At 44.2% G+C, this 17,454-nt stretch overlaps 1 protein-coding gene across 1 annotated transcript in view; it reads left to right on the top strand.

Annotated features, from left to right (window-relative positions):
- LOC117509965 (intracellular hyaluronan-binding protein 4-like) overlaps positions 1-17,454 on the top strand; it is a 36,443-nt gene that overhangs the window by 17,244 nt on the left and 1,745 nt on the right. Inside the window, exons 3-7 of the mRNA XM_034169574.1 lie at positions 2,007-2,158; positions 5,213-5,379; positions 5,465-5,536; positions 5,630-5,713; positions 8,155-8,326. Coding sequence (XP_034025465.1) covers positions 2,007-2,158; positions 5,213-5,379; positions 5,465-5,536; positions 5,630-5,713; positions 8,155-8,326 — 647 coding nt within the window. The remainder of the gene's footprint in view (positions 1-2,006; positions 2,159-5,212; positions 5,380-5,464; positions 5,537-5,629; positions 5,714-8,154; positions 8,327-17,454) is intronic.

The raw sequence follows: 17,454 nt of genomic DNA, 5'->3' as shown, positions 1-17,454 counted from the left end.
TTTAGAAATGGGTTTGCTGAAGTCCTCTGGCCACAAGTGTAAAACAGTTTCAGATCGATGTTTAACGTCAAATGAAAATGTAATCATGCATATTGAGAACATGCTGTCTGTCACTGTACATTAACAATTTTTTTGTGATTTGGATAAAATGACACTAAAGACTGCAGCATATATGTATATGAAGCGTCATTTGTTAATTTCACCTACGCTTTTTGTAGAGCTTCCAGTGGCCAAAGAAACTAGGAATATCAATGTTTGCTTTTATAGTAGGAATAACCAATGGCAAGGGATATATGATCACTTTTAAGTGGTAAGATGAATGTACAGTTTTTGTCAAACACCAAACAAACACATACTTGGTAACGGAGCTGTTGCCCCATGGAGTGCACAGCAGGATCAACTATTCAGATAACATGTTGGAGCAGTCTGTACTCTACACTGCAAAATAACATTTGTAAAACATAATTTATGAAAGTCGGCTAGGTGTCAATTTTCAAATGAAGTAAAATCAGTCACTGAAAGGCTGACATCCATGCAATACAGTTCAGTTACTATATGCACAATCAGATGAAAAAATTTTCCTCCATGCATTTCCACAATTTCTTTTAGTGAAATGCTGAATAGAAATTAGTGTTCTCCAGTCATTGAAAGGCTCTTTTTGACTTCTTCCCCCATGTTCCACTGAGAATCCCAGACTGACAAGGTGCATGTTAGAGTGCTTCTCTCTGCTGAGAGCAGAAGGTAGCACTGACCATGTGATCATCTCTGGCCTGTACATTCAATTGGCTGAGTGACACATTCTTAAGGGAAGATGGAAACTCCAGCTAAGTTCTTTCAGAAGGGGCCAAATGAAGTCTGAATTCAGTCATTGACTTAATAAAATGTGAATGAAAACTGGCTTGGGTTGCACAGCACAGCTGTGGCCCCCTGGGAGTTAAACAGCTCTGTGTTTGCCATCGCTCTTAAACAGCTCCATCCTTTCACTGTTATCATCTGGACCACCTGCTAATCCTTAACTTCTTGATTCTCTCTCCACATCCAGCCCTCTAATTTTCGTCATTCGTCAGCTCCTCAAAGCACTCCCTCCCACTCAACACAAACTTGCTTGTCAGCACTTTTCCACCCACAACCTTTAGCCTTTTTAATCTTTGCTCTTTCTGGCCAATTTGTACAGTCCTTTCTCCCTCCTTAGTGCTCAACATAATGTACAACTCACTACGTTTACATGCCGTTAATATTCGGGTTAAGGTCAATATTCCAGTTCTGAATCATTAGGGATAAACCGTTTACATGCTTAAGCAGACAGAGGTACTCCTGTACACATGGTCACTGTTATCATTTGGAATATCCCCATCTAAACAGCAATGCATGGACAACATCCAGACGCACGGAGAACGTAATGACGCAAATATGCGTCATTTCCGTCAAGACATATTCATGTCTTTCACGATACTACTGAAGTATTCGGTTTCCTCCTTGCTCCAAAAGTGTGGTGCTGTGCTGCGGCATCTGGATTTCGCCATACTTGTTTACCTATGCTTCTGTGGTTTCCAGTGGGTTGCGCGCGCCGCATAAAGTAGTTGCCGTACTCAAAAGACCAAGATTCCTTGTGGATAGAAATGTTCCTTTCTATGGGGATATTCCGATGCGCATTTATATGACCTGATATTTGTGTTACAAAAGGAGTAACCCAGGGGTCATATTTGGGTTTTTGCGGGTGTTTACATGGGCGTGTGCAACTGGGTTATTGCTATATTCCAGTTATGAAAGGGTTATTGGCTGCATGTAAACATAATCACTATATACTCTTTCTTAGGTCATTTCCACTTCTCTCATCACTTATGCTGATCTCTTTGTGTATTGGCTATGGAGGAAATTAATAGGTCATCAGTGACTCAAGACTGTGGTGTTTGACTCAAATATTCATACACTTAAGCTTGACAAGTGGAAGGTGTAAAACATAAAATGCCACACATTGAATTTCCATGACTTAATTTGGTCTACAGTGCGCAAGCAAGGGGCACACGGCATACTGGCTGAGAGCAACAGCAGAGGAGTACAGAGGGGCATGAGGAAGGCTGCTGTCGGACAGTATAGGACAACCAGGATCAAGAGGACTACCCACCAGAGTCTGCTTTCTCAAAGTATGTTGGCACATGTGAGTAAGGGTGACAGTGTTGCAGTATTTTACAAAATGGTCATTTACAGTGCATCCAGAAGTATTCATAGCGCTTCACTTTATTCACTTTTGTTACAACCTTATTCCAAAACTGAGTAAAAAAATTTCCCCTCAAAATTCTACTTGCATCCACCATCCATCATCCATTATTCTTCTGCTCTATCCGCCACCCTGCGAAGGAAATTCATCTCGGCCGCTTGTATCCGCAATCTCGTTCTTTCGGTCATGAGCCAAATCTCATCGGTAAATCAAGAGCTTTGCCCCCCTACTCAGCTCTCTCTTCACCACGGCGGTCTGATACAGCGACCGCATCACTGTGGATGCTGCACCGATCCGTCTATCGATCTCATGCTCCATCCGTCCCTCACTTGTGAACAAGACCCCGAGATACTTAAACTCCTCCACTTGAGGTAAGGACACTCCACTGACCTGAAGAGGGCAAAGCACCTTTTTCCAGTCAAACTATGGCCTCAGATTTGGAGGTGCTGATTTTCATCCCGGACGCTTCACACCCGGCTGCAAACCACCCCAGTGCACGCTGAAGATCCTGATTTGACGAAGCCAACAGAACCACATCATCCGCAAACAGCAGAGACGCGATTCTGTGGTCGCTCACTCCGGTGAACGACCCTCTCATTCACCGGAGTGAACTCCAACACATGGCGACTGAGCTGGGGAGCAATAAGCAATGCGACCCCCAGCTCTCCGCCTCCCCCCGTGGGCAATGCCAGAAAAGTGGAGCGTACAGCCCCTCTCCAGGAGTTGGGTACCAGAGCCCAAGCTGTGCGTGGAGGTGAGCCCGACTATCTCTAGTCGGTATTTCTCAACCTCCCACACAAGCTCAGGCTCCTTCCCCCCCAGCAAGGTGACATTCCACGTCCCAACAGCCAGGGGCTGTGAGCGCAGGCCGGGCCACCCGCCCTCAACCGCCACCCAATCCTCTGCACCTGACCCCCATGGCCCCCCTCTGCAGGTGGTGAACCCACAGGAGGGCAGGCCCACATCGCTGTTTCGGGCTGAGCCCAGCCGGGCCCCATGGGCTTAAGCCCGACCACCAGGCGCTCGCGTGCGAACCCCAACCCCAGGCCTGGCTCCAGGGTGGGGCCCCGGCTCCGCCATACCGGGCGACGTCTCGGTCCTTGACTTCTTTTTTTTTTTTTTTTACTGATTATGGCAGCTTCTGAACTGCCCTTAGTCTGACCCGTCACCTAGGACCTGTTTGCCTTGAAAAACCCTACAAGGGGCACAAAGCCCCCGACAACATAGCTCCTAGGATCATCCGGGTACGCAAACTCCCCCACCACGATAAGGTGGCAGCTAGAGGGGGGTACTTGCAATACCCCATAATGATAACATAGTTTTTTTTTAATTTGCCAACTTGTTAAAAAAAAAAAAAAGTATTCACACCCTTTGCTCAGTACTTTGTAGATGCACCTTTGATAGCAGTTACAGACTCAGGTCTTCTTGGATATACCACAAGCTTAACGCACCTATCTTTGGGCACTTTTGCCCATTCCTCTTTGCCGCATCTCTCAAGCTCCATCAGGTTGGATAGGGTGTTGGTGCACAGCTATTTTCAGATCTCTCAAGAGATGTTCAATCTGAGGTCTGGGCCACCCAAGGACATTCAGTTGTCCTGAAGCCACTCCTTTATCTTGGCTGCGCTTAAGCTCATTGTCCTTCTGAAAGATGAACTGTCACCCCAGTAACAGTCTGAGGTCAAGAGCGCTCTGGAGTAGGTTTTCATTCCGGATGTCTCTGTACATTGCTGCATTCATCTTTCCCTCAATCCTGACTACTCTCCCAGTTCCTGCTGCTGAAAAATATCCTGACAGCATGATGCTGCCACCACCATGCTTCACTGTATGGATGGTATTGGCTAGGTGGAGCAGTGCCTGGTTTACTGGCATTCATGCCAAAGTTCAGTTTTTCTCATTAGACCAGAGAATTTTTTATTGTGGTTTGAGTCCTTCAGGTGCCTTTTGGCAAACTCCAGGTGGGCTGCCATGCTCCTTTTACTAAGGAGTGGCTTTCTTCTGGCCACCATACAGGCCTGATTGGTGGATTGTTGCAGAGATGGTTGTCCTTCTGGGAGATTCTCGTCTTTCCAGAGGAATGCTGGAGCTCTGATGGTGACCATTGGGTTCTTGGTCACCTCCCTGACTAAAGCCCTTCTCCCCAGTCTTAGACAGGCGGCGAGCTCAAGAAAGAGTCCTGGTGGATTCGAACATATGGTTGGCGTCCACTGTGCTCATTGGAACCTTCAAAGCAGCTGAAATGTTTCTGTATCCTTCCCTATATTTGTGCCTCAAGACAATCCTGTCTCAGAGGTATCAGACAATTCCTTTGACTTCATGCTTGGTTTGTGCTCTGACTGCACTGTCAACTGTGGGACCTTATATGTAGACAGGTGTGCCTTTCCACATCGTCCAATCAGCTGTATTTGCCCCAGGTGGACTCAACTAAGCTGTAGAAACATCTCAAGGATCAGTGGAAACAGCGTGCACCTGAGCTCAATTTTGAGCTTCACGGCAAAGGCTGCGAATAATTATGTACATGTGGGTTTTTAGTTGTTTGTTATACATAAATTTGCCAAAAAACCTCATTTTTTTGCACATTGTCATTATGGGATATTTTGAATTTATTCCATTTTGGAATAAGGCTGTAACACAATGTGGAGAAAGGGAAGCACTGTTAATACTTTGTGGATGTGCTGTATGTAAACCCTCTATCTGCTGGTTAACAAGTTTAAACAATTGATGGAATGCACTTAGTTTATAATGGTGTATAAAAGTACTGTAATTCTATTTTGCAGTATCAAATTCAAGAGCCAAAGAATGAACAGTGATGCTTCCTGTTTTTAGATGAAGCTTGTGGATTTAGTAGGACAACTGTATATCAACTGTGCTACATTTTATGGAATAAACAAAGAAATGCATCTGGCCTTTATCACCCCTCTAATTGTCCTACTGTTTTTCTTGGCCATTCTAAAATGAATACAAATCACTGATCATGTGGTGCAGGAAAAAGTAGTTGATTTGCTTTGTCTCCAGGACTTGGTTTAATGCCACCTATGACACCAGAAGTAGAGGGGGCACCAGAGCTGGGAGAGGACAAAGAGGTGGAGGAGCAGGATACAACAGGAATTCTGAAAACTTGAATCTGAGGGGAAAGAGGGAATATGATAGACACAGTGGAACGTAACTTATTCTCCTTTAATTTCAATTAAACACATTTTGGACGGCTTGTGCTCTTTTGTTCTTCACAATGGCTATCTCACTGCAGTGGTGTTTCTCCAGAGGAGAAGAGAGGAGGAAGAGGACCCTGGAACTGGGGCTCTGTTGAGGACACTGCAGGGTTTGTAATCTCAGATTGGCAGCATATAAATATCTTGTGCATGTTGGCACAGTGAGGACTTGTGCATTATTGTGTTCCATGGGTTTCGTGAAGGGAGTTGATGGAGGTGCCTGAGGTGACATCCAATGCCCCATACAAACCTGAAGAATCCCAATCACCAGTAGATGCTCAGATCCAGTAAGTGATGAACATGGGTTGTTTTTGTTTTTTGATAACATGAATTTAGTAAAGTGTCTGGAATGTCCCCAACTTTAACAAGTCTACAAATCATGCATTTTGTGATAAACGTGGATAAGATATTTTCAGTTTTATGGAAGAAATGGTAAGTTTTGAAATGTGTGTACGTACGTGTATAAACCTGCTCCATAATGAATTTATGTACAGACTAATATTTGAGTTCAACATGGAAAAATGCTATTTCTAGGCCTGTAAATGTCAGCATTGCTTGTGTGCACTACAATATGTTGCCATGGATTTACGGTTTAACCTTCAGGTGACAAAGTGGGTAACTTGACCCCAGGCAATTATTTGTGATGTTTTGGTATTTTAATCAGAAAAACCTGTCCTACAGTTTCATTCATATTTGTGTGTGCATGCAGGAATTGTACTGGTGCAGCTAAGAATGTTGGAAAGCTGCATGGGGTCATTTGACCTTGGAAAGATGTTTTGTATTACAGGCTCTGATTTTAAGATAAAAGCAGTTATGGCATTTTAGACTTGTCATAGATACAGGAGACAGTATGGATGTGATACACACCAATAGAACATTAAGTGTAAAATATAAATATAAATGACTCAGTCATTTTAATTGCTAAAATAGTGTATCTGGAAAGTATTCACAGCGCTGCACTTCTTCCACATTTTATTCCAAAATGGATCAATTCATTTTTCCCTCAAAATTGTACACAATACTCTGACGAAGTTTTTTTTGGCAAATTTATTACAAATAAAACTAAAATCACATGTACATATTGTTCACAGGCTTTGCCATGAAGCTCAAAATTGAGCTCAGGTGCATCCTGTTTTCACTACTTATCCTTGACATTTCTACAACTTAATTGGAGCTCACTTGGGGTAAATACAGCTGATTGGACATGACTTGGAAAGACACACACCTGTCTACATATAAGGTCCCACAGCTGACAGTGAATGTCAGAGCACAAACCAAGCATGAAGTCAAAGGAATTCTCTGTAGACCTCGGAGACAGGATTGTCTCGAGGCACAAATCTGGGGATGGGTACAGAAACATTTCTGCTGATTTGAAGGTCCCAATGAACACAGTGGATCCCTAAATGGAAGAGGTTCAGATCCACCAGGACTCTTCCTAGAGCTGGCCACATGTCTAAATTAAGCGATCAGGGAGAAGGGCCTTAGTTAGGGAGGTGACAAAGAACCCGATAGTCAGAGCTCCAGCAGTCCTCTATGGAGAGAATCTTCCTGAAGGACATCTCTGCAGCAATCCACTAGTCAGGCCTGTATGGTAGTGGCCAAACAGAAGCCACTCCTTAGCAAAAGCAAACAAAAGTCTCTGGTCTGAGACAAACTGAACTCTCTGGTACCAGAGTGGTGAATACCAGATGTCATATTTGGTGAAAAATGGTAAATGGACTGCATTTATATAGCACTTTTCCATCTGCATCAGACGCTCAAAGCGCTTTACAATTATGCCTCACATTCACCCCGATGTCAAGGTGCTGCCATACAAGGCGCTCACTACACACTGGGAGCAATAGGGGATTAAAGGTCTTGCCCAAGGGCCCTTAGTGATTTTCCAGTCAAGTGGGGATTTGAACCCATGATCTTCTAGACTCAAGCCCAACACCTTAACCACTAGACCATCACCTCCCCTTAACCACTAGACCAACACCTCTGAAAACCAGGCACCATCCCTGCAGTGAAGCATGGTGGTGGCAGCATCATGCTGTGGGGATGTTCTTCAGCAGCAGGAACTGGGAGAGTAGTCAGGATTGAGGGAAAGATGAATGCCGCAATGTACAGAGATGTCCTGGATGAAAACCTGCTCCAGAGCACTCTTGACCTCAGACTGTTTTTCAGCAGGATAGTGACCCTAAGCACACAGCAAAGACATCAAAGGAGTGGCTTCATGACAACTGTGAATGTCCTTGAGTGGCCCAGCCAGAGTCCAGACCTGAATCCAATTGAACATCTCTGGAGAGATCTGAAAATGGCTGTGCACAGATGCTCTCATCCAACCTGATAGAGCTTGAGGTGCTGCAACGAGAAATGATAGAAAAGATAGGCGTGCCAAGCTTGTGGAATCATATTCAAGAAGACTTGAGGCTGTAATTGCTGTCAAAGCTGCATCAACAAAGTATTGAGCAAATGCTGGTGACACTGATTTTAGTTTTAATAAATTTGCTGAGATTTCAAACATTTTTCATGTTGTCATTATGGAGTGTTGTGAGTAGAACTTTGAGGGGAAAAAATTTTATTTACTCCATTTTAGAGTATGGCTGTAACATAAAGTGGAAGCTGTGAATACTTTCCAGATGCAGTCAGTTTGTTTCTTGAGGGGGTCATTGTCACAATGAATTCTCTTTTAAGAGACAGCAATGTCATTAGAACTAAGTCAAAGCTTTGTCCTGTGCCATTTGAGATCTCCAGAAGAGACTGATACAGAGATGCTTGTGCATGTTGCCATGGAAATGACCCTAGATGAGTGGAAAGCACTGCAGGAGTCAAGCCGCCCCAAGGCTGAGTTTAATCTTCGCAAAGCAGAGAGCAAGATTCCCTCAAAGGCCAGGGTCATCCAGTCAAAGCGCAAAGAGGTGAGGTTGTGAAGTCAAAGGGCAATCATTAGTGCTCTTGCTTCATATAGTAGTTAGGATAACCAGGTAGTCCAGTTTAATGTGTGGATCCAATTTAACTTCCAAGCAAACACACTTGTCCTGGTTAAGGTTTTCCTTGTTGCTTGCAGAAGGACTTGCCAGTTACACGTGTATCAAAAAAATAAATTTGTGAAAGTTCCAAAGTCCCAATTTTTTTTTTCTTTTAAGGTATTTAGAGTGAAAATTTTACAGATTTTAGTTTTAATACATAAACTAGAATGTTGAATGAGTTCGTTTTGGCAAGATGCATTACTTGGTATGTATGTTTACAGTTTTTGTCATCATTGCATTTTTCACAATTAACTCTCTCTGCAGCGCACAGTTTATGTTGCAGACTCTTGCAACTTCACCTTTCAGCACACAAGGGTCAAGGTCACAGGAGGTTCAAACACTAAATTCAACAAAACAACTTTCCTGGTTGCAGTTTTTTAAATTTTGCCTCCAAATTTGACAGGAACATAATGATTGGCCTTGCCTGTAAGCCATGGGATAAGCAGTCAACCTTGACATCCAGGGTTTCACTTGAGATCAGTGGTGGCCTAAATTAGGTCAAATTTCAGTTTTGAGTCAAACATGTCATGTAATACACCAAAATAAGGGCTTGAGAGGATCTCAAATAAGTCAAAAGATTTAGGGTTATTTCTTGACGTCAAGATGAAAAAACTTACAAAATTTAACATTTTTAAGGTATGAAAAAACATGTAAATCATCATTGCAGACTCTTGTATGTTCACATATAGCAGGCCTATGGAGATGCCTTTCAGCCATTGGTGGGCATATTTCTGCTAATTAGCGAAGCTAACTTTCTTATTAGTGGATTAGCTTTTCAGCTAACCTCAAATCATCAGCAGACAAGTTAGCTTCCACTAAACTTAGTTTTGCTTTCTTTTAGTCCGCTAAAATTTTTTTGCTGGCATAGTAAAGCCAAACAGTCAAACATTTGTAAAACCTAAAATCACACGTTATTTCCTGTCTGTTTTGCAGCTGTGAGGAGCTGGGCTCAACCCAACCCCAGCAGAAGGAGCCTGGCTGCAAAAAGAAGACTCATTTATATTCAGCAGTGCCCCAGATGTGGCAAAAGGCATAAAAGCAAAGCAGGTTTGACTTATGGTTTGATTTAAAAACCAAACTACTTTAGCCGTTTTTTTAACATCAACTGTCATTTTTACAAATTGAAAATATCATAAATCTTTTAGTTTTAAATTAAGTCACTAATTCTGAAGGTTTGAGTATTAAAACCCTCCCCTCTAGCTGCCACCTTATCGTGGTGGGGGTTGTTTGCGTACCCAGATGATCCTAGGAGCTATGTTGTCGGGGGCTTTGTGCCCCTTGTAGGGATTCCCAAGGCAAACGGGTCTTAGGTGATGGTCAGACTAAGGGCAGTTCAGAAGCTCCCATGATCAGTAAAAAATCAAGGACCGAGACGACGCCCGGTATGGTGGAGCCGGGGCCCCACCCTGGAGCCAGGCCTGGGTTTGGGGCTAGCGCATGAGCACCTGGTGGTTGGGCCTTAGCCCATGGGTCCCGGCCAGGCTCAGCCTGAAAGAGCGATGTTGGCCCACCCTCCTGCAGGTTCACCACCTGCAGAGGGGGCCATGGGGGTCAGGTGCAGAGAGGATTGGGTGGCGGTCGAGGGCGGGTGGCCCGGCAGCCCCGCGGCCCGGTCCGCGCTCACAGCCCCTGGCTGTTGGGACATGGAATGTCACCTCGCTGGGGGGGAAGGAGACAGCTTGGGCTCTGGTACCCAACTCCTGGAGAGGGGCTGGACGCTCCACCTTTCTGGCATTGCCCATGGGGAGAGGCGGAGAGCTGGGTTCGCATTGCTTATTGCTCCCCAGATCAGTCGCCATGTGTTGGAGTTCACTCCGGTGAACGAGAGGGTCGCGTCCCTACGCCTTCGGGTCAGGGACAGGTCTCTCACTGTTGTCTCAGACTACGGGCCAAGTGGCAGTGCAGAGTACCCGACCTTCTTGGAGTCCCTGGGAGGGGTACTAGATAGCGCTCCGACTGGGGACTCCGTTCTCCTGGGGGATTTCAACGCCCACGTGGGCCGCGACAGTCAGACCTGGAGGGGGTGATCAGGAAGCACGACCTCCCTGATCTGAACCTGAGTGGTGTTCAGTTGTTGGACTTCTGTGTTAGTCAGTTTGTCCATCACAAACACCATGTTCGAGCACAAGGGTGTCCATAAGTGCACGTGGCACTAGGACACCCTGAGCCAGAGGTCGATGATTGACTTTGTAGTCGTCATCTGACCTTCTGCCACGTGTCTCGGACACTCAAGTGAAGAGAGGGGCTGAGCTGTCAACCGATCACCACCTGGTGGTGAGTTGGATCCGCTGGGAGGGGAGGAAGCTGGTCAGACCTGGCAGTCCCAAACGTATCGTGAGGGTCTGCTGGGAATGACTGGCGGAACCCTCTGTCAGCGAGGTCTTCAACTCCCACCTCCGGGAGAGCTTCTCCCAGATCCCGGGGGAGGTTGGAGACATGGAATCTGAGTGGACCATGTTCTCCACCTCCATTGTCGATGCGGCTGCTCGTAGCTGTGGTCACAAGGTCTCTGGTGCCTATCGCAGCGGCAATCCCTGAACCCGGTGGTGGACGCCGGAAGTAAGGGATGCCGTCAAGCTGAAGGAGTCCTACTTGTCTTTGTTGGTAGGGGGCCCTTTGCTAAGGGCTATCCGGTCCCTGTACGACTGCAGCAGGAGCTTGGTTCGCATTGCCGGTAGTAAGTCAAACCTGTTTACAGTGCACGTTGGCCTCCTCCAGGGCTTCCCTTTGTCATCGGTTCTGTTCATTATCTTTATGGACAGAATTTCTATGTGCAGCCAGGGTGTAGAGGGGGTCTGGTTTTGGAACCACAGAATCTCGTCTCTGCTGTTTGCGGACGATGTGGTTCTCTTGGCTTCATCAAATCAGGACCTTCAGCATGCACTAGGGCGGTTTGCAGCAGAGTGTGAAGCATCCGGGATGAAAATCAGCACCTCCAAATCCGAGGCCATCATTCTTGACTGGAAAAAGGTGCTTTGCCCTCTTCAGGTCAGCGGAGTGTCCTTGTCTCAAGTGGAGTTTAAGTATCTCAGGGTCTTGTTCACGAGTGAGGGACAGATGGAGCGTGAGATCGACAGACGGATAGGTGCAGCGTCGGCAGTGATGCGGTCACTGTATCGGACCGTCGTAGTGAAGAGAGCTGAGTAGGGGGGCAAAGTTCTCGAGTTACCGATTGGTCTACATTCTGATCCTCACCTATGGTCATGAGATTTGGCTCATGACCGGAAGAACGAGATCGCGAGTACAAGCGGCTGAGATGAGTTTCCTCCGCAGGGTGGCTGGGCGCTCCCTTAGATAGGGTGAGGAGCTCGGTCACTCGGGAGGAGCTCGGAGACGAGCCGCTGCTCCTCCACGTCGAAAGGAGCCAGTTGAGGTGGCTTCAGCATCTTTTCTGGATGCCCCTGGACACCTTGCTAGAGGGGTGTTCTGGGCACGTCCCATCAGGAGGAGGCCCCAGGGAAGACCCAGGACACGCTGGTGTGACTACGTCTCTCAGCTGGCTTGGGAACGCCTTGGGGTTCCCTCGGACGAGCTGGGGGAGGTGTTGTGGATCGGGAGGTCTGGGCGTCTTCACTTGAGCTGCTGCCCTCGTGACCCGACTCCAGATAAAGCGGAAGAAAATGGATGGATGAGCATTAAAACTCAGATGCCGAAAGGCATTATGGGAAAATGAGCCTCCTCATCCATGGTTGGTTTATTTGTAAAAAAGTTACTGTAACGTCTGTTGGTTTTTACCAATGTATTTGTCTTATTTTTCATCTGTAAAAAAAAAAAAGGCACTTGCAAAACAAGGCCGTATATAGGAATGTGAAAGGGGGGTTCAAATCTTTGAGCTGGGGGTCCAAGTTGGGGTCAAGGGGCAACACCCTCGTGGGGAGCTCGGGGGCAAAGCCCCCTGAAGCAGAAGCTTTTGAGGATTTCAAGGGGTAAAAAGCTACATAAATTTTATTTGAAACCCAAAATGTATAATTTTAGGAAATACATTTTTATATACAAATAGTCCTTGCTTGGATTGGATCGGTTGCCATAAGAACCACCCAGGAAGAACCAAGATAACATTAATGCAAACTTTATACACAAACACCTTAATTACATAATATACATGTAAAATACATAAGCATTTTTAAACAGGCACCTACAACAAATATCATATACATAATAATTGGGAGCGAATTTTCGCAGCACAAGTCCACCCAAGCAGAGCGACACACCAGGCGAAGGAATTTGTAGGCACTTCTATACAAAAGAACAAAATTAATTGGTACTGTAAAAGTACAAATATTAACTGGGATATTTCGCGTTTTGTTTTCAAACATATTAATGGTATTAATATGTTTGTATTAATATTCACGTTTACATTATGAATATGTACGTTATGTATTAAAATAGTGGTATTTAATTTGGCGACCTTGTTTAACTCGCAAAATTCGCATAATAAATCCCTCTCGGGGGGGTGGTTCGGTTGAACCCCCACTATATACAGGTATGCAAAACTGAAAATTGATTCACCAAAAATCCGTTCGATAGACTTTGACCCAAAATATGTGCAACACTGCCATCTACTGGATGGGAGTGTAAATGGCATCAAACTGTCACACGGCTGCCATTCGGTGCACTGAATAACAGAATTTTGTTTTGCAAATGCTTTTTTTTTTTTTCAAATGAAAAGAAATGATTTACAAATTCACTTGTGAAAACCAACACGCGCATTACAGTAACTTGTGTATTGGTTTTTACAAATAAACAGCCAACAGTAAACAGGCTCATTTTCCTATGCCTTTTGGCATCTGAATTTTAATGCCCAAACCTTCAGAATTAGTGCATTAATTTAAAACAAATTAATATTTTCACTTTGTAAAAATGACTTAACGTTAATATCAATAAACCGTCTGCAATTTGATTTTTAAATCAAACCACAAGTCAAACCTGCTTTGCTTTTTATTCCTTTTGCCACACGTCTGGGGCGGTGTACGTTTAATGTAAATGACTCTTCCTACCAGCAGTGGGCAGGGCGCACAGACAGCTCTGACTCTGTTGGGTTTGTGATCGCCTTTGATTCTACTCAAACGTCGGCAGTGCTTAAACTCAAAACTGGTTTGTCAGTAGCTGATAGTGTAACGGAGTCAATACTAAAAGTTAGTGGTTAGCTGTAGCTTCTATTTTTTTTTTTCGGTTTAATTATGAAAGTTTTCATTTAGCGGATTAGCGGTTATCAAGGCTGACTTTTTGGTTAGCTGTGCCCACCACTGTTTTCAGCATACCAAATGGTCAAGGTCACACTAAAATCACCAAAACAACTTTCCTGGTCACACTTTTTGAAGTTTTGCCTCAGTCTTCACAGGATAGTAAGTCTGGCGCATAAGCCATTCCCTGGGATAAGCGATCAACCTTGACCTTCAGGGTTTACCTTGAGTTACCTAAGTGTCACATTTTATATTTCAGGAAAGCGTATCATGTAATACACCACATTAAAGGGCTTGATGAAAGGATCCATAATATATCAAACAATTTAAGCTATGACATCATTTGGTTATGTCATGACTTAGAATATTGAGATTTTTTTAAGTGTGAAAGCATGCAAATCATCATTGCGAACTGTTGTAAGTTCACATGTAGCAGTCCTATAGAGATACCTTTCAGCACAAAAGGGTCAAGGTCAGAGGAAGGTTGAACACTGAAATCACAAACAAAATTTCTGGTCATTGTTTGTTCTTTTTTGCCACCAAATTTGACATGAATTTAGTGAATGGCCTTGCCTATCAGTCCCTCTTCATGGTGGTCTTTCTTCTTGGTAGTCTCTCGTTCATTAACAAGATACCACTCACCCTCAGTGAGGTTTTTTAGTATTTATAATTGTCCTTCAGCTCCAAAAAATAGAAAATCCATGTCTCAAATATTAGAATATTCTATTTCAAGTCACTGTTTATGCAGTATGAAAACAGATGTCTGGTTGTTTGCATACAACCACAACCATGGGTAAGATTGCTGAAGTTGTCCAGAAGACAGACACCTTCCACAAGGGGACTTGGCACCAGCCCACAGTGCCAAATCTCCTCGTAACTGGTTTGCTGACAATGGTATGACTGTACTTGGCCCCATAGACAATACCTCATAGATTATCTGTGTGGTATTGTCAAGAGGAAGATCAAACACCAGAACCAACAATCTAGATGAGCTGAAGGCTATCAAATCAACCTGGGCTTTCAGAACACCTCACCAGTGGCAGACTCATTTCCACACGCTGCTGCACTGATGCAGGAATTCATTCAAAAGGAGCCACAACCAGAGTGCACAAATTTCAGAAGTTAGAAATTACTGTAATATAGATCCCTTTTTAAAATTGATATCATGACATATTTTGATATGCATTTTCTCTTTTGGAGCTGTAAGCTGTAATTAGAAAACTTAAAATAAAAATGTAACATTTTTTAGTTTATTGAAACTGGAATATGTAAACTTTTCACTCTGAAATACTTGACCAAAAGAAATCAAACTTTTTCATGATGTTCTAATCTTTGAGATGCACCTGTATGTCTCCTTAATAGGGTAGTGACCAAGCAATTAGTGCGCTTGTTTCCAGTGTGGAAGGTTCCAGGTTCAAACCCCTGCCCATTGTCCATGTAACGTGGAGTTGTCAGGAAGAGGATCTGGTGTAAAACTTGTGCCAATACAAATCCAATGATATAACTTAAATATGTATTTTCTTTCATACATAATTGTTTATGTTCACTATGCAACAAAGCCCAGTTCCCCAAATGTATTTGTGGTGTGGTCACTTAGTGAGATTGACACTGCAGTTGTTCAGAAGCTGGCTCAGGATGTAACTACTGTCAAAGCTAGTCCCTTTTTGTTTTTTTAGCATTTTATTACAAATATCTGTAATGTTATAGTTTGTGGTTAATTTTCTGAACAGATCCTTTAATGTTTGTGCATACTGGTATTTGCATTAACTGAAATTGTGTAACAACTCTGGATGCTGTCAGCATTTGTAGCAGGTATCTGTAGCTCCATGATGTTGGGTAATTAATCCATGATTACTGAGGAAATAAGCAAGTCATACATTTTAATGCCCACACCAAAGCAAAAGTTATGAGAACCTCAGCTCCCAAAAATGTATAAACACCTGAACAGAGGTTAGTCTGTTAACTGAGCTTGTTGTTGTTTGGGTTTCAGTTGTCCTGTCCAGGTCATATGCTCCTCCTTTAACCACATATGATCTGTTGACACATAGCCTGTGTGTGTATAGCATGTAATCTGATATTTCTAGGGGTGCACAAGAAATCTTTTTCTCTGTACTTGCTTAAAACCTTAAAGGATTTGCTGTTATGCCTTGTATGTTTAACAGTTATACACCAAATTTACCTGTTATTCTTGTCGATACCAATTCAGCCCAACCTGTTTGGACTTGATCAACCCAACCTTGGTCCTCCACTTTAAAATAACTTGTCCCCCATTGAACTTGCTAGCAGTCAGACCTTGACCAACAGGAACTGGGCACAATACTCTGGTAAATGTCTGAACACCAGAGCATGCTGTGGTCAATCAATTTTATTTATATAGCGCCAAATAACAACAAACAGTTGCCCCAAGGCGCTTTATATTGTAAGGCAAGGCCATACAATAATTATGGAAAAACCCCAACGGTCAAAACGACCCCCTGTGAGCAAGCACTTGGCGACAGTGGGAAGGAAAAACTCCCTTTTAACAGGAAGAAACCTCCAGCAGAACCAGGCTCAGGGAGGGGCAGTCTTCTGCTGGGACTGGTTGGGGCTGAGGGAGAGAACCAGGAAAAAGACATGCTGCGGAGGGGAGCAGAGATCAGTCACTAATGATTAAATGCAGAGTGGTGCATACAGAGCAAAAAAAAAAAAAATTTCAACTTTTTCAAGCTGTTTCTTCATTTTTTGGGTTCCTTTAGGTAAAATAAATCGTGTGAAATTTCATGAGATTTGACAAATATTAACCACGGCCACCCGGCCTGCTTTTTGTGACGTGCAAGTGACATTTTGAGTTATGGACTGGATACATTACGTCATTAGTGGCAGATTTTCTTACATCTGCCTCAGGTTGCATTTTTGAGTCATTCAACAATAACATGGACTTCCTCATCAAGGAGCCCTCAGAGTGAGAGGACGACCCGTCATTCCAGTCGTCACAGCAGGTCCTGGATAATGTTGCTGCTGTCAATGATTTTGCTGAGTGAGGAGTTGCACTTATCCAGGATTACAATCAGATCCTAACGAAGGATGAACAGCGGCGCCAGTTTCTCAGTTGGTCAAAATCGGCCAGCGGCCCCAAGTGTGATGCACATGTTCAAAACTCTCCAGGCACCGTTGATTTGGGACACCTATCCGACATCGGTCCATGCGTTATCTGATGACCATCTGACAGCAATTTACATATTCTGACGACATTTGAAACAATCTGATCGCGGTTGATTGAGCTTTGAAATCAATCGGTCACATCAAAGCCTGCCGACATGCTGTGCCATGTTTGTCCACCTCCACTGGACCCCGGCCAGGGAGGGGGAAGGAAATGTTGTTATGTAATAACATGTATGTGGCACTGTGCGCGCGTCAGAGGCTCGGTGCAGCACCGCAACGCAGCTGAATGGGATGTCAGAGCTGTAACGCACGTATTATTACACGTACACCTCCTAAAGTCTGTAGCAGGTATGATGTGGAAATGTTTGCCCAGCACATGACAACATAAATAAACATGTAACTCACCTCCGGTACCCCGTGTTCCACAGCGCAGACAGCTGGTCAAGTCCCTTTCACCCGGCTGCGCTGTGTGCTGTCAACATCGATCAGATGATAAATACATAATCCACCTCTGGTATGAATAAACCCCATGTGAAGTGCCGTCCCACAATGATAATCCAACTGCAGTTGTGTTAAGATGCACATCAAGTAAAATGACAACAAAAAAAGAGAAAAGAGAAGGTCCACTGGCTGCATCTGAATGTTGCGCACATGTGGGAAGTTGGTGCACTGCCAGCACAAATCAGCAGCAGT

The sequence above is a fragment of the Thalassophryne amazonica genome, chromosome 5 (assembly GCF_902500255.1).
Source record: "Thalassophryne amazonica chromosome 5, fThaAma1.1, whole genome shotgun sequence".
NCBI classification, from domain to species: Eukaryota; Metazoa; Chordata; class Actinopteri; order Batrachoidiformes; family Batrachoididae; genus Thalassophryne; species Thalassophryne amazonica.
The sequence above is the reverse complement of the archived record's forward strand: the minus strand, read 5'-3'. Positions and strand labels throughout refer to the sequence as shown.